The sequence below is a fragment of the Aptenodytes forsteri genome, unplaced genomic scaffold (genome assembly GCF_000699145.1).
Source record: "Aptenodytes forsteri isolate BGI_AS27 unplaced genomic scaffold, ASM69914v1 Scaffold142, whole genome shotgun sequence".
NCBI classification, from domain to species: domain Eukaryota; kingdom Metazoa; phylum Chordata; class Aves; order Sphenisciformes; family Spheniscidae; genus Aptenodytes; species Aptenodytes forsteri.
In genome coordinates, this window is record NW_008794598.1 from 170,803 (window position 1) to 196,633 (window position 25,831).

Consider the following 25,831-nt stretch of genomic DNA (forward strand, 5'->3'; position numbering starts at 1 on the left):
GGGCTGCCCTGCGCCGGGGGCGAGCCTTGAGGAGATGCGCGGGTCTCTCGGAGGAGCGCTGCGGGCTGGGCTACCTGAGTTGACGTTGCAAGAGTGCCCTGGCAGTGCTCTCGACTTTTACTCGCTTCTATAAAGATACTGCCCTTCCTGGGAAAATACATACTTGATATAAGATGACATTGCTGAGAAAAGACATCTTTCTTAACTGATAATTTAAAGTAGTGACGGTTTCCCCGACAGGCATAAAATTTCAAGCAACAGGAGGCTGTGGAGGGGTTCTCCCAGCATCCCGTGCAGTGTATTCCAGCGGTACACTTCTTCACAGCATCACGATGCTTTTTAATAATGCAATTGCAAATAGTGAGCCAACAGCTACTACTTTTACAAGTTCATCTTAAGAGAAAGTCCTTGCATCATATTGCACTTGCTTTGCTGAAAGCTACCCTAATGTGGCAATGAATAGTGTCTACTGCAGAACCCTCAAGAGATTTAGAGAATACTATGGCCATTCTCCCCTCATTGCACCTTTTTAATAGTCTCATAGCTCCATGGTACAATTGAATTCGAGCTTTCTTTTTTATTTCACTTTCCCTCATGCTGTGTTCTCCTTTCCAGTAGCTTTCCAGTTTTTCACACTGGAAAACAATTAGCAATGTTACCTTCTTACATGTCTTTTTCTTTCTTTCTGATTCACTGTTTTTTAAAAAGAAGTCACAAAATAATCCTGTTCAGCCTCTCTGGAGCAAGCAGTTTTGGGCTTTTGTCTCCTTTATGCTTGAAACACAGTTAAACCAAATGCTTTTCCCTCTTGGTGACAGCACTGCAAGCTCCGGGTACACAGTGCTGCTGTGCTCAAGCTGTAGGAGCAGAGTGATGTTGCCCAGCTGCAGCTGCAAGTCAGAAGAAGGACAAAGCTTTGTGTTATGTTGTTTCACAAAAGTGACAATTACTGTGTTTTGTTATCTGCCTTTTCATTGAGATGGAAGAAACCATCTCCTCAGCTGGAGTGGGGGCCTTCATTTCAAACACGTCCAAACTACCAGAGGCACTTAGAAGCCTGGGCTGACAGGAGGGGCTTCCTAGTGGGCTCTGGCAGTCCAAAGGCTGAACCCATGCCTGCAAGCAGGGAGGTTCGAATGCTATGACCAGGGTGGCAGGGGACCCTCACACTCTGTGCTGTGACACTTCTGTGAGGAAAGTTGTGATCCCAAGCTTTTCAGCCATATGCTCGCCTGCTTTCTTTGTTCGCTGTAGCTATGCCAGATGAATTAAGTGCCAGGCAATGCAGGACAGATTAAAAAAGCACCATGCCAGGCTGCCAAGGATATGGTAAGCAGCAGGTGTTTTGTGAACCTCGTTCAGGTTGCGCAGTTGCTACAGACCTAGGCTCTGGGCCTCCATCAGAACAGTAGCAGAGCATTGTGCCTGGTCCTGCAGGATGCTGAAGCTGTCTGCCAGGACACACACCATTGCCTGGTAGGCTTATAAATATGTCTGGCATGCGGTGGGTCTGAGACCACTGTCTATAGATCTTTCCCCTCAGACAACATGCCTTGACACTCCCTTTTTGATCTAGTCTTGTTTGCATTAAAAGGAATTTTTCCTTGCATTTGACAGCATCCATTACTTGTTTGTTAGTCATTTCTGTGATCCAAGATACTGTACACTGTAATAATCCTTTTAGCTCCTAGTTCCGATAGGGGGTTCCATGGTGATTTACAGAAAAATGTCCTGTCATAGTTGGTCCAAACACACTTAACTTCAGCACATCCCTAAGAACAATACAAGCCTCTCTTTCTGGTAAGCCTCTAAACAGAACCCTTCTTACAGCTGAGCAGCAGCAGCAATGGTCTCCTGTAGTTTGGTATGATGATTTAGAGGTCTAGCTGGTCTCTCTACAGCATCATATATCCCGTGACACTGGAACTGGATCTGTGATACATACAGGGGAAGGGGGCACCTCTTAGCCCAAAAGGCTATTACTTAACCCTAAAACAGCTAGGAGGGTTGAAAAAAAAGTCAATTAAGTTACTTCTGTCCTAAAAGCTCGGTGTGTGTCAAGCCAGCAGGGCTTAACTCCTGGTCACACAGCACTTCCCCATAAGGTGCTGTTGTGGTTTGACCCCAGCTGGTAACTAAGCCCCACACAGCCGCTTGCTCACTCCCCCCCGCCCCGGTGGGATGGGGGAGAGAATCGGACGGGTAGAAGTGAGAAAATTTGTGGGTTGAGATAAAGACAGTTCAATAGGTAAAGGAAAAGCCGTGCATGCAAGCAAAGCAAAGCAAGGAATTCATTCACTGCTTTCCATCAGCAGGCAGATGTTCAGCCATCTCCAGGAAAGCAGGGCTCCATGGCATGTAACGATTACTTGGGAAGACAAACGCCATCACTCTGAATGTTCCTCCCTTCCTTCTTCCCCCAGCTTTATATGCTGAGCATGATGTCATATGGTATGGAATATCCCTTTGGTCAGTTGGGGTCAGCTGTTCCGGCTGTGTCCCCCCCCAAACTCTTGTGCACCCCCAGCCTCCTTGCTGGTGGGGTGGAGTGAGGAACAGAGAAGGCCTTGACTCTGTGTAAGCACTGCTCAGCAATAATGAAAACATCCCTGTGTTATCAACACTGTTTCCAGCACAAATCCAAACCATAGCCCCATACTAGATACTGTGAAGAAAATTAACTCTATCCCAGCCGAAACCAGCACAGGTGCTTTTCCTGCAGTAACAGCATCTTGCCTCCAGACCCAGGCCCTGAGCGGCCTCCTGCATACTGCCTGACTACAGTGCGGTTCTGAGGGTTAGGAAGGAGGGTAGTGTTCCTCATTGTTTTTGCAGCCTGTCTGTTCTTCTCATGGGTGCTCACTTCCCCTCCACACCCTCCCCCCCTGCCGCACTCCATTCCCTATTGCAATTCAGGCCAAGTTTTGATGACTAAATGAGCTTACTTACAAGGTTTGAAAATCACTAGTAAGTTCAGAAGCACCACTACATTGAAGAGAGAGAGAAAGAAGGGGGGGGGAGGAGAAAAAGACAGGACAGGACAGGACAGAAGGAGAGGAAAGGAAGGGAGGGGAAGGGAGGAGAGGGGGGGGGGGGGGGAGGGAAGGGAAGGGAAGGAAAGGCAAGGCAAGGCAAGGCAAGGAAAGGAAAGGAAAGGAAAGGATAGGAAAGGAAAGGAAAGGAAAGGAAAGGAAAGGAAAGGAAAGGAAAGGAAAGGAAAGGAAAGGAAAGGAAAGGAAAGGAAAGGAAAGGAAAGGAAAGGAAGACATACATTGCACTATAATAGGAATTCATTGTTACCAAACACTGGCAAGTGCTTCCTGAATTTTCTGACAGTGCAGTCCTGAGCTGTGGGATTTCAAGAAAGCATAAGGTGCCAATGACACCTCTTTGATGCTCTCCAGCCAATTGTTACTGAAGTATTGACTGGTCTGTTTATCTTCCAGCTGGCAGGATTGGCTGTCATTGCCTTTGGTCTATGGCTGCGGTTTGGTGGGGTTATGGCAGACTTTGCTTCAGACAAAAAGTCTCCAGAGTATTTCTTCATGGGTAAGTTAAAGTGCCTGTGATGACAGTAACCTTTAGCCTTGGTTTCATCCTGGGGCATGTGACACACCTTATGCATTGAATTATATGAAGGCCAACAATTCCTGGGCTGAACTATACCAAATTGGACATTCTGGTGCTGTGTGTCATGTGCATGATGGCTTTCATCCTTTCTCTACTTGGCATCAACTTCCTTAGGCCTAACTGAATTCTTCTCCCAGATTTGATCCAATCCTCACGTATCCTAAGTGCAACTGTCGGAATAGAAGTTGAGATGGTTCAGAGACTCCTGGAACATGGGGCTCATCAATATATCCTTCCAGAGTTTTCTGTGCAGCTGCTAGCCAACAAAACAACAGTGTCACTTCTGAATGTTTCTAGTACCAGTGCAGCAGTAAAACTTTTGCTCACCAGTTCTCCCTGTGTCTGCACACAGAGGCCCTCAGTGTGACTTGAAGTATCAGAGCAAATCCTTCCACAGCTGAAAAGTAAAACTATACAGTGTTCAGTCATCTCCAGAACTGTTTGTCCAACCTAGGCAGGAATCAACTAGTTTCCCAAGCCCACAGAATTGGTATTGGTCATATCTAATTTTAGGCATTTAAGATAATTTTTTTCTCCCTAGGATTTCCAGTTGGGTTTTCTGGAAACGCCACCTGTGTTACGTATCTATAGACATCCTTAAAGAGCGGCTGTCTAGGACTGCCAGCAACTGCATTTCTCTATCCATTGGTAATTGTAACATGCCTTTACACCAGAAGAGTCAGATTTTTTTCTGTTTTAATATATCACCCCTGGAGATGGACTCACTCAATAAAATCCAATTGGTGCAAACATTTTTGCCATCTACAAATGCCAAGTGTGAATGAATACCCAGTCCTGCCTTGTCCATCAAGCCACTCTGACAGGGTGGCCAGGAATGGAAGTTGACCCAAGATGTCCTGTAGCAGTCAGTTACCCATCACAGGAATATTGCCTGGGCTGTGCAGTTACTTTAAATACCCCAATTCTCTTAGTGAAGACCTTGACTCTGATACACCACAGTCCTAACCTGAAACTTCTTTCATATATGCAACCAGGCTAGAGGCACAGAGCTGACTATAGTACCGCGGGAATAGGTGGGTAAAATGTTATGTCCAGCAAAGTTTCTGTGGGAGTTTACGAGGCTGAATAAAACCATTCAGATGAAAATTTGATTGGGACCTGAGAGTTACTGTAAAATACCCTATAGCACTTCCACTGACACAGAGAGCCACGAAGTATGGTTTAATTTTTCTCTTACATCTGAGGTGCTATGTCAGCAGTGTATTAGATCACCAACTTCATTTCTAGATCCAGTTTATACCTGCTGAATTTCCTATGCTGTATCTTGGAACTCTTCCCTGCCTTATCCACTTATGTTTGACCCAGGAGATTCAACAAGACAGAATGATGTTCTGGCCTTCAAGATCAAGTACTGTTGGTTTGTTAGAAGCCAGAAAGTAATACATCCTGTTATGTGAATAAGCACAACAGTCATTTCACAGCTTTGCAGTGCAGACTGTAACACTGTGTAAACAAGATATTCTTTGGTGCATGTGTATTGAAATCTCTAAAAGATTTAATCTGCTTCAGTCCTGAATAGGAATTACAAAAGCTGATCAGAGTTGTTAATTTTGGGAAGTCCTGGGGAATGTTCTTGTAAAAGTTTTGTCATATACTGTGACATTCAACTGTTGGGCTGTCACATGTATTTATAGAGCTGTATGCTGTAATATGTAACTGCTAGCAGAGGAAGTGCTAAGGAACAGAATATAAGTATGTTGAGAATTCTTTTAAACTTACTCTTTCGACTGAATTCTAGAGCAAAGTTTTGGCCCTTTTTTGTAATAGGCATTGTGCTCTGAATGGAGCATTCCCGTTAAAGAACAAAAAAATTTCTGCTGCCCCCCCTCATTACAAATGATGTTAGATGCTGTTGTGACTTCTGAGCACATGATGGGGCAGCCATTCAGAAGTCTGAGGCTGTTAACAATCTGTGACGAAGGCAGTGGTAGAAGAACGGTGATAAGTTCCATAATGGTGTTTTTTTTGCAGCAGACAAGGCTGCACTTGACAGTCATGCTCAAGAGCTTTACCTCTCTAGGAGATTTCAGCTCTGAGTCCCCCTTGACAGTTGTGTATTGGGCCCTTCTCACAGAGACTCTAGGAGTGTTGTTTATTTGGCTTTGTGTGTTTGCTCTGTAACATGCATTCTGGGTGACAGCCAGAATTTTGCATAGGAATTCTTAATATGGAACACTGTGCAGCACACAAGGAGCAGCTGCCCAGAGGGCTGAAAGAGAAAGCAGATCATCAGTATGACTTGGAGATATAAACATACAGCCATATATTTAAAAATAATTTCTTTAGCTCAGTTCCACTGACCGCTTTTGTGGCTGCCTTGTGATAAGCCAAGCCCCTGTGATCCTATCAGCTTTGCGTCAGTGCTTGAACAACAGTGCTGCTGCATTCAGAGTTTGCTTCACAGGTTGAAGCACTGTCCAGAATCATCATCTTGTGGAAAACATCTCATTTTCTTGCTTCTAAAGAGCAGCACATTTTGCTCTTTTTGTACCTGGATTGAGGTGCCAGCTGAATCTAACCAGCTTCTCTCTTGTGCTTCCTTGTGATGTTTTTTTTTCCTGGATCTGAAATGTTGTTTTAGTTTAAAATAATTGATAATTATATCCTTGCATTTTCCATTAGGCCAGAATGAGTCTCCTTAAATAGCCTTGTTCTTTACCAGCAGTCCAGCTGTCTTTTCTGCCCCCTGGAACAGTTCGGGCCATGACTTGGCAACCAGGCCTGTTCATCTTCTCCAGCCACTGAAATGTTTTTGTTGGTTTGAGAACAACTTACAGGCAGCAGTGCTGAGGTCAAGCACATACATGTTCTTAGTTTTCTGTTGCTTGTGGTTTTGTGTTCAGTGATCCATATTCCCCACTGCAGCTTGCAGTTTTTTAACCTACAACATAAAAGGTTAGAATTGGAACTCTTTGACGCATGCAGTCTCCATTCACTTTACCAGATGTCTCTTACACTGGAGCAGCCTCCTAAAATTGGATGTCATAGAATCATAGAATCATTAAGGTTGGAAAAGACCTCTAAGATCATCGAGTCCAACCATCGACCCAACACCACCATGCCCACTAAACCATGTCCCTAAGTGCCGCATCTACATGTCTTTTAAATACGTCCAGGGATGGTGACTCAACCACTTCCCTGGGCAGCCTGTTCCAATGTTTAACCACTCCCCAACTTTTGAAGTTCCCACTGCAGTGGCAGGCATGACAATATTTTTATGTTACTCCATCTCATAGTACGTTTTTTGTGCCTGTGCTTCAAGTGGTGAGGCAAAACTGTAGCTTTCCTGTTCTATTGCAGTTCAGCTCTGGTAGATTTCATATATTCCTCTCTTAGCTGTACTTGAAAGAAAAAAAAAAAGAAAGAAAAAAAAAAGATAATTTCAGCAAAGATCAATAGCTGGGCAGTTACCACTTTTATCTGAGTTGTCTGTGACATTGTACTGACCAAACGGAGAAAAGATCTGTAGAATAAAGGGAATTTCCTCAGATTGCTCGTCCTTCTTGAGACTCCTGTACCAAGACTCTGGCGTTTTTACTGGGCAGGAAAATCTGCAACAATCAGAAGGAAAAGAGATGCTTGTGTGAACCCAAGATGTCAGCATTGCTGTCTCACAATTAATTGGTCCTTAATTAATTCTTTGTAGTAGTTCTGTTCTTAAATTTAAAAATACCTAAAGCACCGAAGTGAAGACAAAGTGCCTGCTGAGTGCAAGTTGAGCATTTGTGAAGTAAAAACTAACACGGGGACTTTTTAAGGGTCAGTTCAAGACACCTATTCTCCCCTCTTTGCTTTTGGTGGCTGCAGAGGAAAGTCTGTTCCGGTTCCTTGGGCAACATGAAGGACAAACTCTCTGTATCCCTAATAAATGAAGTGCAGAGGGTCACATCACTGCCAGTAGCAATAAAAATGAAGTGTATGTACTCCACAAGCCCCATCAGGAATGGTAACAAAAACTGATGTATGTGAATGAATCAATCTGGATGACTCTTTCTCATAATTGGCAGCACTGAAGCATTGCTTCTCCTGCACAGCCAGGGCTCTCAAACTTTCTGCTATGTTATGTTCTCTTTGCTCCAGTTCCATGATCCAATCTGTGGTCCAGGCATTCATCAGGGCCAAACCAGTTGTGGACAGAAGTTTCAGGGTGGCTGTGGCTTTTTCTTGGGGTCTGTGAGAGCATGAGTGATCATTCTGGCTTTGAAAGGTACAGTTAGATGGCACATGCCTTAGGATATGAAGTCATGTCTGGAGTTGAAGGATATTAGTAGTTTTTCTCCATAGTAGTGGGTGCCCATACAAACAGGAGTTGGCCAGCAGTTAAATCCATGTAAAATGCAATTCTCTGCTCCTGTGCCCCATTTTGTTATAGTTCTATTAATGTATTTTGGAGTCAAGCGCTATACCCTTAGTCAACAGTATTTTCTCTCCAAAATCCATAGTCTCTCACACTCTATCAGCCTTTAAAATGAGAGCTATTGGCAAAGTAGCCTCTGTGTAGAGATGCAATACCACAAGAGGAGCATCAAATGGTTCTGCCATCATGTGTATCGGAGAGGCTTTTAGTCTGTACTTAAAACTTAAGCAATGAACTTGTCTTTCTTCCTATCATCTTGTGTGCAGGTGTCTTCTGCAGTTGAGGAAGAGTGGTTTAAAAAGGGCTGATAGTGGCCCTGAGTGGAAAACGAAAGCTGCTGCACTGGAAATCTGCTTAAAAAATATGACACCACTACTACCACCCCACAAAAAAAACTTTACTCAAAATGAAAGTTGTTCAAAAGTCCTCAGTCTCTGTGCTGGATCGTAAAACCTAGCAATCATTTCCTAAGAGTCAGTATCCCGCCTGGCAGAGTAAAGGCAAGGCCACCACAAAGTTAGAATTCTGACAAAACAAGCTAATTAAGCCTAATGGAATAATCTGTCCATCTACCTCAGGTTGATTGTTTTATATTTGCAATATACTGAGATTCAGGAAGCTGCTTTTTTTTTTTTTAATTAATCACTTAAGCATGATAATGCACTATATGCTTTTTGCCTGTTAAACTGTCCTGCTGGGTAAACCTTTCTCTCACCCTACTCACTTTGTGTGTAGCTATCTAAAAGCTAGCCAGTTCCACACAGCAGCAACAGTTGAACCGACAGTTACGCCGTTTCCTTCTTTGACACACCCTCTTCTCCTTCCTCTAGGCAGCTGCAAGTCACCCTGGTGCCTGCACACTGGTCGCACTGCTGTGAATGCTGAACTCTGACAGTACCGCTCACTAAGTACGTGGGGTGTCCCTCAGCCTACCTCAGTGAGCGATCAAGCAGTTGTATCTGATTCTGGTCAGACTGCCCATGCACAGGCCAGAGCCCAGCACTACAGGCTCAACACTTCTACTTTTCCAGAAACAGCCACCTGTAGCAAGTGACCTAGGGATAAACCTGTCACTGGTCCTGCATGAAGTAAAAAGACATCAAGATGTTTCCTCTTGCTGCAGCAGCACACTAAGCTCCAGGAATGCTCAGGCATTTTCAGTTACATGCTTTGTTCTTCATACATACTATCTTTAAAAGCACTTACTGTTCTAGATGCCAGTCTCTAAAGTGGCTTCTAGATAAAGAACCAAACCAATATAACCTATTGTATCTCAAGGGAAATGTCTTGTGTTGTGTTTCATTCTGACAGAGCTGGAAATACAATGGGACTGTCCACTATGAAGCCATTAAGAGGAAAGCATTTTGTCTGCTGAAAAAAAATAAAACAGCAACAAAAGAGCCCTTAGCTCCTTTTTGGGGTGTGTCACTTCAAAAGCATCTAAAGAGGGTTTTGATTGAGTTGGCTTGTTTTGTTCCAGCACTTACTTTATCTGCACTTCGGTGGGTAAAGACAGCTATCTGCAGAGTCCTAACTTTTGCTACTGTGGGGGTTGCAGATTTCTGTGAATGCATTAGGGCCACACTCTGTTTTCTGTTTTGGGTGGCTTGGAGCCTGTGCATTTAAGCATTAGAAGTGTATAATTGTTGTTGATATCTGCATGGAAATGTATGCATACACACAGGATTATTCAGGGTGTCCTAATCTAGAGAGGACTGCAGAGAATTGGGAGAGGATTTCAGAATACCAAATGACTGAATATTAAAAAGGCAGATGAAATACAGTATCAATAAAGCAAAGTGATGCAAGTGGTAACAGATAATCTAAGCAGTATAAACACTGACAGACTTTAAACTAGCTAGAACCACACAGGAATGTGATCTTAGACTCACTGTCAGTTGCTTTTGACAAAAGTGCCTTGCTCAGCTGCAGTCAAAAAGGCATAAAAATGTCAGGAATTATTAAGAAAGGAAATGATAATCCAACTGAAAAATTTTAATGTCATTGTGTAAATTTCCAGTGCACTCAGTGTCTTGAATGCTGTATGTGGTTCTGGTCAAAAAGGATGCAATAAAACTAGAAAAAATACTAAGAAGTTTGACAAGATTATTATCATACTATGCACTATGAACAACTTCCATATTAGGAAGTTTTTCATACCATTCACATCATTAAATTGTAGAATCCATTGCCACAGGATTCTGTGAAATTCAGCTGCGATAGTACAGATCCACCTAATACAGGTATGTTGATTACATCTGACTTCAGTGCAGTTTGGTATAGGGTGAAGTAGATATTGACAGAGCCATTGGAGCCTACTGAGAAGGTAATAGCTAACATACTTTGGCTTATGTGAATTTGGGACATAATTATTTAGGGTTGTGAGATGCATGTGAGCAAGGTATGTAACAAGTGCTGGTATTCTGTGGGAAGGGAGAGGCAGTGGACTGGGATGTCACATTACAGTGAGGTTGCTTTTAAATTGAAATTCAGGATTTGTGCATCAGCAGAAGCCTACAAACTGGCTGGTGTCTGTAATGCTTTTGTGGGTCCAGGAAGATTAACTATGAAATACCTGTTGAATTCACACAAGACATGTAATTATGTCTGTGCGTTATGCTCCAGTTAAGGGTATGTTCCAGTCCTCCAGAAATTCATCTTCCTTCAGAGGACTCTGCCTCTCTTCTCCACTTTTGTAAATGTATTTTATAGATAAATATACTAAAAATCTACTAACACAAAAATGGTAATCTCTAGTAACAAGCCTGTTTCAGAGAGGCTGAACTGACTGTGCTACCATGTGCAACATACACCTCTGTCCCTGTCTGGCCTGCTATTTCCAACTCCTACATGTGTTTCTCATCTTTTCCAGTTGTGCATTTGCACTACAGGTTCCTTGGTGCTCTACTGAGGGCTTGAGAGCCTCAGTCCTTCTGTGGAGGAGCACATCTGCCTCCCAGACTGTAATGCACATGCAACCTCAGGAAAATCTCTTCAAGTCATGTCTGGGTTCTAGGACTCCTGTAATCACTGCCTCTGGATCCCTTATACCAAGAACAGAGCTTCTTGTTTTCTCAGTGGAGTGTGAACAGTTGGCGGTTTGTTCAGTGTTAGTTACTCAGTCCAAAAGAGAAAAAGTAGAATTATTTAAATGGAAAGTGACCATAGCAGCCAGGTAAACAAGAAACTCGTGTGAAATAAAGCCAGACAGAGAGACAGTGTACATTTGTCTGTTCCTGCTCTTTGCAGTAGGCTCTAGACAGGGATTTATATCTCAAAGCCATCAGTAAGATTTTTGGGAAAAAAAAAAAGAAAAAAAAAACAAAAACCAAAAACCAAACAAAAAACAACTCTGGGAGTGGGTTCTATTCCAGACTCTAAAATTAGATCTCTTCCAGCCTAGGCGGCCAGCAGAATATATCTGGTAATAACAAAGCATAAGAAAGATTTTTGGGAAAAAAAAAAAGAAAAAAAAAACAAAAACCAAAAACCAAACAAAAAACAACTCTGGGAGTGGGTTCTATTCCAGACTCTAAAATTAGATCTCTTCCAGCCTAGGCGGCCAGCAGAATATATCTGGTAGCGGCAGTGATAGTTCATGCATTGTCTGAAATAAAAATGGTTTTAATGTTCACATTAGTAGGTTCCTACCTGCCTGGTTTGTGTTGTAATGTTTCCTTTCTGTTCATAAAACATTGGTAGTACACACTTCTGGCTATGACGTGATTCTTTGCAATGGGAGCATAGAGGGACTCTGGTTCTAAGGACACAGTTGTTAGTCTGTCCAAGTGCCATATGATAGACTAAAGAACTGGTGACACTGCCTTTCAGATTAGTTATGCATAGATTTGCATGTTACCTTGAGAGCAGTTTTTAATTGCTCTAAGGAACAAAGAACTTGCAGATTTCACTCGTCATTTTTCTAAACATGGGGCTGATCCCTCCCTCACTCTTGAGACACATAAAGACATTGCAGTCAGCAGCTATAAAATTCCATCCTTCTCTTCTACCTAGTCTAAAATGATGACATTCTGTATTCACTGCTAATCACAAAGGTTTCGTTCATCCAGAAATGACACACAGAATACCCTTTATCCTTCTTGAGGTGCTTCTTCACACTTGCAGATCTGCTGTCTCCCAAGTACAGCCCCAGTAGGGTATATGTGCTCATACCCAGAGGAAACAGTATCTTAGGAAGAGCTCTGTGCCACGAACATAGATGCCAATCTAGCGATCTCTACTGAGTTGTGGATTTGCCATTCTTCACTATTGGGAGCCACAGGTTTTTCTGAGATTGCCAGGTAACTTTTTAATTCCCCTTGTAATTGCAAAGCAGAGTCTGCTAGAAAATGGGAATCCCTCCTGTTGGAATTTTCACAGGGAATACCCCCATTTGACATTTTCCTTTCAGAAATAATTATTTTCCCCATGGGATGAATCAAAAAATCAAGTATATAGAAAAGCTGCTGCTTTACTGCTTTCCAAATTTGTTCTTTGCTCAATGAAACAATGGCTGAAGTATGGGCTTCCCCCCACCTTACACTCTCTATTTTTTAGCCAGAAGGGAAATCAATTTCTTAAGTGTTCTCTCACTTGACTTACTGCTAAAAATAGAAGTGTTATTTTCTCTTCACAGCTTATAAAAATCTGTGTATTTGGGTGGGTGGGTGTTTTAGCACAGCTAAAACAAACAAAAAAAACCCCACCACCCCGAAACCTGAATATTTCCCCACAAAAAAGGTCAAGAGAATAGGCTCTGGCCAGAACAACCCCAGTCCTGTGACACTTTGTTTTTCATCCTCTTGTGTTTACAAAGAAGCCCATATTTCCTCCAGTACCCCTCATAGTTCATCAGTGTCCTGGCTGTGTCTGCTCAGATCAGCCAATTTTCTATTGCATTTTGCACATGGCTTTTAATTCTTTGGAATGTGCCTCTTCATCCGTTTGCATTCAGGGGCTGAGAGTGACTTGCTTTGTGGGTCCTGCATGCAGGTGCAATAAATATTCCTGAGTTGTGGGCAGTCACATAGATGGCAGGTTTCTGCCATTAGGTCCAGTGTTTGCCCTCCTTAATGACATAGCAGTGTGCCTGTTCTCAGTATTGTCTCTTCATCTGTTATCTGCTCCTGTGTGGGCTGTGTGCTGCCAAGGAACTCGGAGACTAGCTAGTTGTCAAACTCTCTCTCCTCTTCATTAGCAGACACGGATCAAAGTGACAAAATTAGGAATCAGGAAATGAACAGAGGCAAGAAGAAAAATTTCACACAGGCCACAAACATTTGCTTCCTTTCTACTTTGTACTTTTTTACTTCTGCTGCACAAAAAGCTGCAGCTAGACAGTCTTCTCAAAATTTTCCATTCACCGAAACAAGCTCTCTACCTTGACTTCTTTTTGCCATGCTGAGCTTTGTGGTGAACTTTTTTGTGTCAGAGTTTCTAGCTATCAAATGTGTTCCATTTTGTGACTATAAACTAAGTCTCTTTTTTATTTCTCTGCTGTGCTGTAGATGCCAAATTGGAGGCCATGCCAAGGCTTTGTATTTTACAATGGAAGCGCTTATGAATAGAAGCTGATTATGGCTTTGCTTACCATCCTGCTTTTTTGAAAGGAATGGGCTTTAGCGAAGCTTAGTTACTTCTGACACATGATACTATTGCATAGCAATGTATGACATTAACACCACCAAATTTCTGCATTTGTCTGCTTTGCTGATCCTAACTGGACTAACTTGATGGCTATCAGTGCATGATGTCTCTAGGTAAGGCTGTGATTCTAAGGGGTGCCATACATTGTCACCCTTTTCTTTTTCTTTCCTTTCTAGAGAGTCTCGCTTTTCAGTTTAGGTCAATTCCCATTAAAAATTTGAGGTGATCCTGCCTACATTGCTGCATATAGCCCACTAGGAAAAGAAATACTAGCTCCCTGTCTTATATACGTACACCATCTAGGATGTTTCTGAATCTATTGCTTTGATACCTTTCCTGGAAATCATCTTCCAGTTGAGCATACCTGGATCTGGGTGCTAGGAAACCTCACAGTGCAAGCTGAGAAGTAACCTGGGCTCTTTGAATTTTTTTCAAGCTACTCTTCAAGTGTCTCATTCCTGTGTGAAAGATTACATGTGTGTATATATAGTAGACAAGTAAAAACATCTTCAGTTTTGTGGAATTTTTTTAAAGTGTTGTCATTATTTTCCATCTAGAAATAGCTCTCCAAGTATCAGCAACTACTAGTCCCAGGCTGAGAAAGGACAAAGTCTGGAATAAAGTCTCCTGAACAGAAGATGGAAGAAGGTGGTTTTAAACTCTTGGCTAGCTCATCTGTGGTGCCAGACACACAGCAAGCTCAGCTTTGTTTAGTGAGTGGTGTGAGTTCTTCCTGTAAGATGCCTTAAAAGGGAAGTTCTGATTGAGGTAGCGGTTTAGCTGTGAGTCATGCAAGTGAAATGTTATAACGTCTGTTTCTCAGACAAAAGCAAATCCAAATTCCTGAAAGTGGTCTCACCCCTGAGCCGCAGAGAGCTTTGTCTTTGCTAGCTGGAAGCAACAAAAAGAAATGGGAAGACTTCTTTCCAGTCTTCTTAATCAAAAAGTCTCTCTGCTAAGTTGCCTGATAAGTAATTACAGGCACTGGAGTAGGGAGTGACATCTTTGTAATTACACTCCGTTTGTTACCGTGGAGATCTCAGAAAATGGCAGTTTTGGTGTTTGGCAGTTGAACAGCAGGTTCTGCACCTGAGAAGATTTTTTCTTTTCCAATTCATCTTCCACAGGGGGCTGACCTTTCTCTCCTGAGCTATATATATCTTTGTATATCCCACCCTCAGTAAAAACCACTGTGTTGTGAATATGTGTACAAGTATTAGCTTGAAGAATGCTCAGTCCTAGTTAAGTCACAAGATGCCGAATATTAAAAATCTAGAAAATAGAGAGTACGAACTGCCAGCACAGTCAGCAGCAAATCCCACATATCTGGCATCACGGACCTGGCAAAGCCATATTAATTATAATTGTTTTATTGCTATTTAGCAGAATGCATTCCTCAGCAGCAATCCTTGGCACAAGAAAGGTACTGGGGCAAGAAGGATGGAGGGGAGAAGGATCACAGTTGCTGGGATAGATATCTGGCCAATATGCAGTGACTGGACAGTGATGTGCCAATGAATGGGCAGCAGGCAGGAGTTTGCCTTCTCCAAGCAGGCTGCATCTGTGTGGCAGAGTAGCTAGATGCTCTACGCTCGTATATTGATAGTTTTGTTTGTTTTTTCATTTTCCTAGCAATCATTGCAAACTGTCATTTGTAGGGCTTTCTAGTCTAGGTTCTCTAGTAAATGCCAGCAGCTCTGTTAACCCTAAAGATTTGGGTCAGATTTTAAAATAATGTTTAAATTGGTAATTGAGAATACTAAATGTTCTCATTAAAAGTTTGCATAGTCAAAGCTGGGAGCAAGGCTCACTGTGCCCTCTAGTGTGCAGAGTCTGTAGCTCCACTGTCACCTCGTAACGGCATGAGAGAAATGAAGCTGTTTTTTCTAGCAGTGGATTGGCATGGCAGATTTCTGCATGTCCTCCACGTTGCCCACACAAGACAAAGACTAGAATTACAAGGCACTGCCCTGAGCCTGTTTTACTTTGGCTGACGTGGTAGCCAGAGACAAGGCACAAACACAGTTGTTGTGGTCTGATGGGAACTGACACCGCACATGAACGGATGTATTGCCTAAGCACAGATCAAGCATGTAAGTCTACAAGTAGGAAAGAAAAATTCTGTGCTCTGGTTTCCTTTTGTCCTAGATAAAGCCCGTAGAAAATAAACCCCTGTTGAATGTGAGTATTTCTAGCAGTTTTACAGGTGGCAGAGGTTAATGCTATTCTGCTAACCTGCTTACGGGTTTTGTCCTGTCAAGTTCTGAACGTAGCTAGGGTCCTACATCTTCAGCTATGCATGGGGCTATACTGACATCTCCCATGTTCTGTACGTGTTTCAGGCCTGGTCTTTGCTGGCAGTCTCATCCCCAGATTGCTTCATTATCCTTCTAACGTGTTTAGTCTGATGATCCACTATTTGCTGTTCTTTCTTTATGTCATTAAATTTGTCTATACACAGATAACCCCTTGTGCCAGTAGCCTCAAGTCCATTCAGCAATGCAGTCCCAGGAAGAGGTTGGCTAAGGTGTCTGAGCAGTCCCCTAAACAACTCAGTAACTGCGTAACACTTAACTGCGAATGTCCAGAACATGAAGGCAATGCAGTGTTGCCACTGGCTGCTGCAGAGCCACTCTGATTCTGCCTATTGAAATAAGGTGGTGGGAGGGTATCCTACAGTTCAGATGAGGACAGCATGCATCATGAGATGCTGTTTTAGGCCATGCATGCAAGGTTCTTGGCCTCTAAGTCTTAGACACTCTAGGCCTTTCACACAGAATCGCCTTTTTTTAGTATCTGATGTGATTTGTGTGGTTCTGTGATTCTATCCATTTTCAGGCAACTCTTCTCCAAGTCTTCTGATCATAATGCACTGATAACATTAGCCTTTAAAAGCTGCTGATATCTTATATTCTGACACCTGCATCAGTATGTTGGAGGAAAAAAAAATGTAAAGTAGGGACACTGGAATACGCCTGCCCAGCAGGCAGTAAAGCAGCTACTTCTTGTAAAAGATGCCATGCTCCAAATCACTGAACTGTAGACAAGCTTCCGTTCTCTGCAGTGACCAAGCTCAGGACTATTGCTGAGCTTATGACCTCCCTCAGGCTGTTCTTCCCACTCATTATTTTGCCAGAGGGTGCAAATTCATTGTTTCAATCACTTCCTCTAACAGCTTTCAAGGGGTTCCCCAATCATCCTTTTCTTTCCAATAGCATTCAGCTTTTTCCCCAGCCAAAGCATTGATTTTAGAGGAACATCACAACGTAGTGCCTGTACCTTTCCTGAAGATCTTCAAATGTCCTTTTTTATGTACTGCCAGGCAACTGATAGAGCCAGGTAGCTTTTTAAGTTCCACCCCTACATAGCAGTACAGCACATTTCCAGCTGCAGGTTTCACAGAAATAAGCCCTCTAGCAATGTTGGATTTTTTTTTTTGTCTTACGTTCCTCACTGAAGAGTTGTAAGGTGGTTCTGGATGGTATGGTGTATGTCCTTCCTGGACTGAGCTGCCCTTGGGACAGGAAACTTGGGAGGTGGAAGTCTTCTCATTTGTTTTCATGAGATTCTCCATGAATTCTGAAGAAATCACTGGTCTCCTTTTGTGGCGAGCAAGTTTTCTGTATAACAGGTGTTCTTTGTGAGAGCCAGAGACCATTGTTACTTAGAAATGTGTGGTTTTGACAAAATAGGTAGCAGACTGCGAAGAGAAACCTTCTTAAATTCTTGTCTGATTCTGATTTTTCATAGGACTCTATGTATTGGTGGGAGCAGGGGCTCTCATGACCACAGTTGGATTTTTTGGGTGCTGTGGAGCAGCGCGGGAATCTCAGTGCTTACTTGGAGCAGTAAGTAAAAGGTTTCAAGGGCCTGGGCTGCACAGGAAAATCATTCAAGAGCATATGCTTTGTGTGATTAGTGGAAAGATCTTTGCTGTCCAAGACCTGAAATATCTTATGTCCTTTTACTGGCTAATCTAGCATCTCTAGCCACTGTGCTATTGCAGAGCTTCCATACATGAAGAAGTTCCATTGCTTGTCTCATGTGATATATTTCCTGGAATTACCTTCTGTCTTTTCTGAAGCTACCATCTGAGCCACATCTTTGCCATTTCCACCTTTGTTTCCATATTACAAGAAATCTGACTTGACACCCTTGTTACGGACCCTGCTTACCAGCTTTCTTTCAGTTACTGTGTGGGCTGTTGAGGCCTGGGCAAGGATGAGGGACTGACTGGGAGTCCGTCTAAAACAGAATTGTGCAAGGTATATTAATATAAGATTCTATTCTTCCTCTGCAGTTCTTTGCTTGCTTGTTGGTGATATTTGCAGCTGAGGTTACTGCTGGAGTGTTTGCCTTTATAGGCAAGAAAGTGGTAAGTAGCAAGCAACTTCTAGTGTAATAATGGGGAGTTATGGATTCCAGTGCTGACTGACCTACAGTCTGGCTCTTGCATAGGAAAACTTTCCAGGAGACTTTTCCCAGAAGACTCTCTGACATTCTTATGTGGAGTCAATGAGAGCTTGCGTTATCACAAGTCCAGAATGGGATGCAGTTTTTGCCCCCCTCTATTAAAGAAAACCTGTAGGTGTGGTTCAACCTTACATCCACAAGGAACATCAAGTAGAACTATATGATAAGAGGGTATTGCTTGGGAAAAGGGCAAACAAATTCAAGCATTGAACTTCTCCAGCTAACAGTGTTTAACCCAAAACACAGAATACAGCATATGTACATTCTGACCCATGCAGAGTCCCTCTGAATGCCATCAGGCCACAAAACATCCTATCTTTCCAATCATGGTACCTCAGTTTACCAGGCATAATTTTCTGCTCTGGAGGTTGATGACACAAGCTGGAAGTCTGCACTGGACTGGGGGTAAGACTTATTTGCCACTCACTTGGAAATTCTGATTCCTGCAGGCAATACAGGAAGCCCAGAAAATCTATGAAGACATTTATGATGACTATATGAAAAACCCAGGGGGGAAGGTCAACAGGACTATCTATCACTACCACTTGGCTGTGAGTAGTCCTCCTGAGCTTTAATACCTTGCACTACTACTCTACTGTCACATTACCCTTTAAAATGCAGAATGCCTCCCACTGAGGTATGAAAGAATAGAACTGAGTGTTACTTAAAATGGAGCCAGAAGCTCACAACTTGGTTTCCTGATGGCTCTGTCAGCATTCTGATTTTCAGATCCAAAGTGATCCCTACCTTTGAAAGTGAAAATGGCCAGGCTTTTAAATTTCAGCTGATGCTTCTGGTCTTTGTTGTGCAGAAGATATGACTATTATGGCCCTTTCGGATATTAAAATCCAAGAATAAATACTCACAAATGCAGAGAGAGGTAAAAGGTCTGAATCTCTCTGCATTTATGAGAGAAAAAATTGTGACCTGTGTCCCAGGACCTACAATGTGGCAGATCCTGTCACTGACTGAACCAAGTAGGTAAAGAACCAAAAGCACATGTGTGACTCAGTTCAGGCCACCCAAAAAGTTAGTGTCTGAATCAGAATTAGAACCTGTGACTTCCTGAATCCTATTTGTGTCCATCCTGTCTACACTGCCTCCCACAGAGATCAAGCCCAAGCTTTGTTGCTCCTTACAGCATTCCCACGTTCTTTAGAACAAACATTTCACAACCTCAGACCCTTTTGTCCTTCTCCCATAGCTGTTATTTCTGACCCGAAGAGGAATTCCAAGCATTCTGTGGGAGATAGGCAAACAGGAAAAACAAACCCTCTGAAACACTCTGATTTATTACTGTCTCCAAACCCAGCACTATGTTTTGTCAGAAATAAAGATTCTAATATTCTCTGTTGTAGCTTTTGTGCATTGCCCATAATTCTGTATGCGCTATTTGAACTTTCTGCTTTCTCCCTTTAACAACTCCTGTTTCCTTGTAAGCCAGGGATCTGCTTTTCCAAAATCCACTTGTTTGCCTTGTTATGAGATACTGTGATAAAAATCCCTTCTAGGAGTTGTAATACAAATTTGTCTCTTTGCTATGGCTTCAGACAATTGAAACTGATTTTTGAGAATTTTGGCCCACGCAGTTGGAACTCTACCAGAGGTGGCAGTTAATATAGGCAATAAATTTATGACTTGATCTGTATTGTTTCTTTTTTTTAGTTACTTATTGTCTCACTTTCAGTATGAAAGTAGTAACTCACTTTCAGTATGAAACAAGTCTATGGTTTCCCCTTCTTTGATTCTTCATATCTCTCTCTCTCTCTCATTTAGCTCCAATGCTGTGGTAAAGATAATATGGAACAACAAATGGGATTACCCTGTCCAGAGAATATCCAGATGCCAAAGGCAAGTGTCCTCTGTTCTGGTTGTTCTAATCACTTTTTCATGTCAATTGTTTAGTAAAATTGGAGACCTTCTGTAAGTAAAAGAAAGGAAGATCTTCCTTTTTACCTTGCAAATTCCAGCATGAAATTCCATATGAAATGGAGCAGAGTGGAAGCAGAAGTAAGTTGGAGGTCATATTGAACATGCCCAGCCCTCATTTCTGAAGCCTGCTTGTAGCATCCCATGGTAGCTGAGACAATATTACATCATCTGAAAAGAAAAGTGGGAAGGATGTAGCAGAATGGGAGTCCTAAATGAAAAGCCCTGTGCAGGCTGAATTTTGGCAAGTGCCTGCCTTAATCATGCATGGAGACTCCTCACTAGAAGCGTTGTTGGTGTTAAGAAGGATACTGTTATTTCTGTCTTTTGTGGAATCTGCTGGTGAGTACAGTGTCAATCTGAAGGGCCAAACTTCCTGATTTAGCATGGCCTCTCATATAAAGGGTTTTAAATTTAGGGAAAACTGATTGTACGAAAATTACTTGTATGTGTCAGCCTGTACAGGCAAGAGGTACAGATGTCTCACTAGAAAAGGGAATATGCTGTGAAAATTGTCCAACAAAACACAAGGCATAGATGCAAGAATTAGGACAGTGACTGCAATAATATTTTTTATGTTTATCTGTTGTTTAGTGAGAACAGCTGATGGAGTTGGTTGGAGTATATTTTTCTAGGAGTAAAAATCTTTCAATTTTGTTCTTAATAGAACTGCCTGGTTGAAATCCAGAATGTAATTGATGCTAATCTGCATTTAGTTGGAATTGTTGGAATTGCAATTGCTGGCATCACAGTGAGTAAATCCATGTTCTTACTCTCAAACCTATATTTGAGCCCAGTACCCTGCCCCTCACTCAAAGCTTTGTAGGAGGTGTTTTGCAGCAACTGGTGAGATTCCTCAAAGGTGCAGCTATTCTTACCACTTTCAGTGTGTCCTCTCTCTGGGAATTGCCCACATCAGTGCAAGCAGACTTGCGTGACTTTGTTTTACCAGTTCATTCTGTGTCCTTAGACAGGGTCCAAAGTATCTAATGGTAATCTTATTTTGCTGTCATAGCAGGAAAGTGGAAGGCACATGAACTAAACTGAAAAGCAAAAGGCCGTAGCAGCATTTAATCTATTCTAAAACAACTTCAGACTGATGCTTTAGGCCCTTTGATGATCCATTCCTTAGATTTCATAAGGAATACAGAATACCTACCCTTTGTATAGAAATGGCTTTCCAGAAAAATGCTGGCTGTAGCATTGGTTCAATGTGAAGGATAGTTTATAAACAGATTTTCTAGGTCATAGATCCAGTGATCAGTATGTATTTTGTTAAAGGAACAGGATTTAAACTGCATAGTTTTCAGAACAACATTTCTTTCCTAAACGCGTAGCACCTAGTTACAGACAGCTCTTTCATCAAATTGTGTCATCAAAGTGTCGGTAACTTTCCTTACAGTCCACCTCCCACAAGTGTGTATTGTATTCCCAAGGTCTGCTCCTTCATGACAGAGCTGTGACCAATAGATGTCACCCTGCTGCAAGGATATGGCAGGAGTGGGCAGTGTGTATCAAACACAGGCTTTAACAGAAAGCATTTTCCAGCATGCGTGTGCCATGAACTTCCTTCAGGCTCAGAAACCAGCAGCATGAGGAGCCAGAATATTAGTAAAGACATATACCTTTAGCTGCTCTGAAGAGCAGGAGGTTCGTGGACTTATGTGGACACTTAAAAGCAGATGAAGAGTTTATACATGTAATAGAAACCGTGGTGTGGGTAAAGGGGATTAAACAATCCTGTGATTTGTATAAAACATGAAGGTGTACTCAAAAATACAGCAAAGCAGCATGGGTGGGACAGAGTTCCAATAACCTCATTGCTCAACAAGGATACACTAGAAATATGAACATCTCTTCTATGGCTTCCCACCTCAGATACAGCAGAAGTTATTGAATGATAACCTCTTTAGCAGCAGAAACATGTCTGTACGTTTTTCTGTGCTTGTTTCTGACACTTCATGGGGTATGACTAGTCAGCTGTCTCCTTCCTTAGGGAGGTGTGTGGGGAGGGGATATCAACTCAGTCATTTAACGGCCTGATAGTATTGCTCATCTCCCATCATCAGCAATGAAGCGTCAGGAGGTAGCTGCTAACTGCTTTGGAGAATCAATCTGTGGCAAAAAAGAAATTTCTGGAGACTCGCAACACCCACTGTTCTCTGCTTTTAACATTCCCTCTAGTTAACTAGTTCCCTAACACGAATAGAGTTTTATATTTAATGTATAGTCTTGGTCTTGAGTAGTAACTGTTAAGAGCTTAGCTTTCTCTGTAAAACCGCAATGCTCAGCACCAGTTTCTCTTCTCTCATTCAAATGTGTATACAATATTCCACGTAGAAGCATTCTGAAACTCAGAACCTTTTGGTGCAATACTAGGCATAATACCAACAGTCACAGTTATTGATGTCAGTGAAATTTATGTCAATAATATTAATGTTTGGGGCTGTTATGCTGGCCTGAACATTTAGAACAAAGAACAGTGAAACTAGTGTGAGCAGATAAAATCTTGGCTTTGAGTATCAGTGAAATCTCTTTTATCTTAATTGTCTGATGTCTCGGGGTTTGTATTTAGAAGCAGTCACTTGCTACTCTGCCATAAGAACCTTCAGATTGTTCTGATATGCAGACTATTTTATAACTGTTTTGTAAGTGGATCCTTAAATTGCATCCTTCTCTTCTAGATCTTTGGCATGATATTCAGCATGGTTCTGTGCTGTGTGATCCGTAACACAAGAGACATGATCTAAAACTTTCACTGCACAACTATGTCCCAGGAGTTCCAGACTAAGCTTTACAAGAAGTGCTCTTCTACCCAATTTAATAATTGTAATGCATTTTAATTAGTGTTTTAACATACTGAGAGGAAAATATCCCATTAGGTGAGCAGGTGAACTGTATTAGTGACAGTAAAACCAAAGTGAACAAAAAAGGGTTTTAAAATGTCCTTTTTAATGAAAAAAGCAAAGGTGTATTTAAGACTAATTTGATTTTTAATGTTTGTATCTGTGCAAGTAAGAGTTTACACATCTATAGATATTGTGTAAGCACATGCATATCTCTCCTTACAAATATATATGCACATGAGCAGGTACATGTATATGCAGTACCTTGTTTAGGTAAGTATGTGCAAATGGAATATGTTGTGTGTGCATGTTTGCATGCATATTCTTTCAGAGTCTCACTATGCAAGAGTGTACACACACCAATAGGTATACAGTGCTTGAAACCCTTTCGTATTGAGCCCCTGTTTGCCAAGAATTAGCAGAGGAACAAATGCCATTTTAAAAAGTAAGACCTATGATCCATTTTGTAACTGTTCTCTCCAAAGCCCAAACAGAGTACAATTAATAAAATTGGACTTTATTAAAAAAAATTTAACGCCTAAGGGCCTGCTCCAGCAAACTAATTCATGTGAGTAGACCCTTTGACTTCACTGTCCTGCAGAGACTGGATTTTTTTTTTTTTTTTTTTTTTTTAGTACTGGACCCTTCGTGCAAATGCAGAAAGATCTGGGGGAGGAAACATGTCCAAGGAGATCCAGGCTAAAGGAAGAGGGGGAGAGAAGTGGGAAGCTAGCAAGATAATGCAGTCATTTGGGAGCAATTGCAGTGCAAAGTGTGCTTAAGCTTCCCAAGCTAGCCTGAAATGCACAGACACACACACACAAAATCTATGAGTTAAAGGGGCCACTAAAATCTTTATTCAGAAGTTCCTTTATCCTGCAAGACTCTCTATGGTATATATGCTGGTGCAGGAGTGGAGCCTATATCCAGAAAAGCAGCAGCTTTGTCAGATACTCTGTAGAATCTAATTGGCCTGTGGAAGCCAACCGAAGAGTGAAAATGGTCAGGGAAAGACACGCAGCACTTTAATATCCTCTGTTTCTGCTTCTGTGACTATCACAGCTTCCATGGGGCTCTTACCTCAACCTCTCACCCTTTCTTGTGGGTGTAAGGCAGGAAAGAAAGATGGGACATTTTTACAGAGCCATAAAGTAAATTTTCTTACTGGAACCTTTAGATTGCATGTCAGGTATAAAAATTACACTGTGTGCTTGAAATACCTCAGGGCTTGCGTTTACATAGTTTGTTTCTATATTTTTATTTTTCTATTTGTCATATTTATTCGTAAGAGAATGTTCCTTTTAAAACAGCCTAGAAGGGAGAAAGGTTGTCCCCAGAAGGGGAAAATAAATTACATCAAAGGCTCAGAATCTCTTTAATTTTTGGCTTACTCGAAATAATTCACCATTTCAGAGAACAGCTTTTTGCTAACAATATCCACATAGCAGCTCTGTCTCTCTGATGATCACTAGTCAGATTTCTGATGCAGTTGTTCCATATGTGATGGGGAAAAGTTCAGCTAAACTACATATCTCATTAATATGGTCCATGGTGTCTAACAGGACTTGGCATTTACAAGTCATGGGGTCTTTATTCCACTGAAACATGATGGAAAGAAATGGGATTTCATTCTAGCGCACGTTTGTGTGGAATATACATTCCTCGTGACATTTATCTCTCATTTCCCAAAGAAACTCAAACTCCCATCGCTTTTCTGTTACTTCAGGATTGGAAATAATATTGCTGTTCCATGTATCCAATTTAATTGCCACATCTTGCTGTCTTTTACATAGATCTCTTTTCAAATTGTTCAACCACAAACTGTGACACAGACAGCTGTGCACTAAATGCCGGGTATGCAGCAGGCACTGCCAACTGAGCAGTTTCTGGGCCTAGCTTCAGGTACCCAGCTGACAGGGAGACATTGTATTGTATGCCAAAAAAAGAGTTAGGCTTGTATCACTCTGTTCACAGCTGATTAGCTATGGATGCCATGTAAAAGTAGGGCCTGGGACCTTATTCTGCAAGCATCAGACCAGGAAATAGGGCCCCGATCTGCTGTCTGCTCCTAAGAAAGGCTCAACTGGGAGAATGACACTGGCAGCAAATCCATGAGGGTCCCAAGCTGAAACTAAGAAAGTAAGTTTCTCACAGCGGACAACTGACATAGCCAAAGCAATTTCCTGGATCCCAAGTACACTTGAGACTGTCCCTACAACTGGTTCTCCTCTAAATAGATAATGGGATAGTGTAAAACCAGGGTGTTTTCTCCCAACGTAATACTGACAGAAAGAAGAAACCTGTGTATAGTGTCATTTTTGCCATTCAGAGCAAGACAGCTTTCCAGGAAAACCAAGTAAAAATATCATGATAGGGAAGCCAGTGGTTCAGGTTCCAAGATTATTGCACAGGGATAGAAATTTATTGCAAATAAAGCTATTTCCTTCTGTTACGCTCCCCCTCATAATGACAGTATTTTATTTATTTTAAACACATGTGCATATAATTGGTTTTAATTCCTCAAATTTGTAGCACCAGAATGTAATGATAGGAACAGAGTTTACTTCGTTCACTGTTTCTTGAGTAAGTTGGAAGATGCCCACTCCTGCTTTTGAGATGCACTGAGTAAAAAGGCAGCTTGCAGAAACTTCTGTTGCTTCCCCAGCCCCCCAACTCCCCCAGAAGTACAAAAACATCGAAGTGCCTTATGAAAACAGGGAAGAGTGGTACAAAGAAACCTTCTATAAATTCAGACTTGAACAACCTAACTTTCTGCTGAAGTGTTTTGTGTTTGTGGGTTGTTTTTTTTCTTCCTCTGAACAGGAAGAAATTCCGTTTTTCTGAAGCATTTGTTTTTCTGAGCATAATTACTGCTTATACTCTAGGGTTTACTGCTATTTAGGTATACGGGATACTTGCACTGCATATC

At 41.9% G+C, this 25,831-nt stretch overlaps 1 protein-coding gene across 1 annotated transcript in view; it reads left to right on the forward strand.

Moving 5' to 3' along the window:
* TSPAN2 (tetraspanin 2) overlaps window positions 1-25,631 on the forward strand; it is a 26,483-nt gene extending 852 nt beyond the window's left edge. Inside the window, exons 2-8 of the mRNA XM_009272874.2 lie at window positions 3,405-3,549; window positions 17,405-17,502; window positions 17,955-18,029; window positions 18,577-18,678; window positions 19,904-19,978; window positions 20,724-20,807; window positions 22,741-25,631. Coding sequence (XP_009271149.1) covers window positions 3,405-3,549; window positions 17,405-17,502; window positions 17,955-18,029; window positions 18,577-18,678; window positions 19,904-19,978; window positions 20,724-20,807; window positions 22,741-22,806 — 645 coding nt within the window. The 3' untranslated portion in view covers window positions 22,807-25,631. The remainder of the gene's footprint in view (window positions 1-3,404; window positions 3,550-17,404; window positions 17,503-17,954; window positions 18,030-18,576; window positions 18,679-19,903; window positions 19,979-20,723; window positions 20,808-22,740) is intronic.
* Window positions 25,632-25,831: the final 200 nt, after the last annotated feature.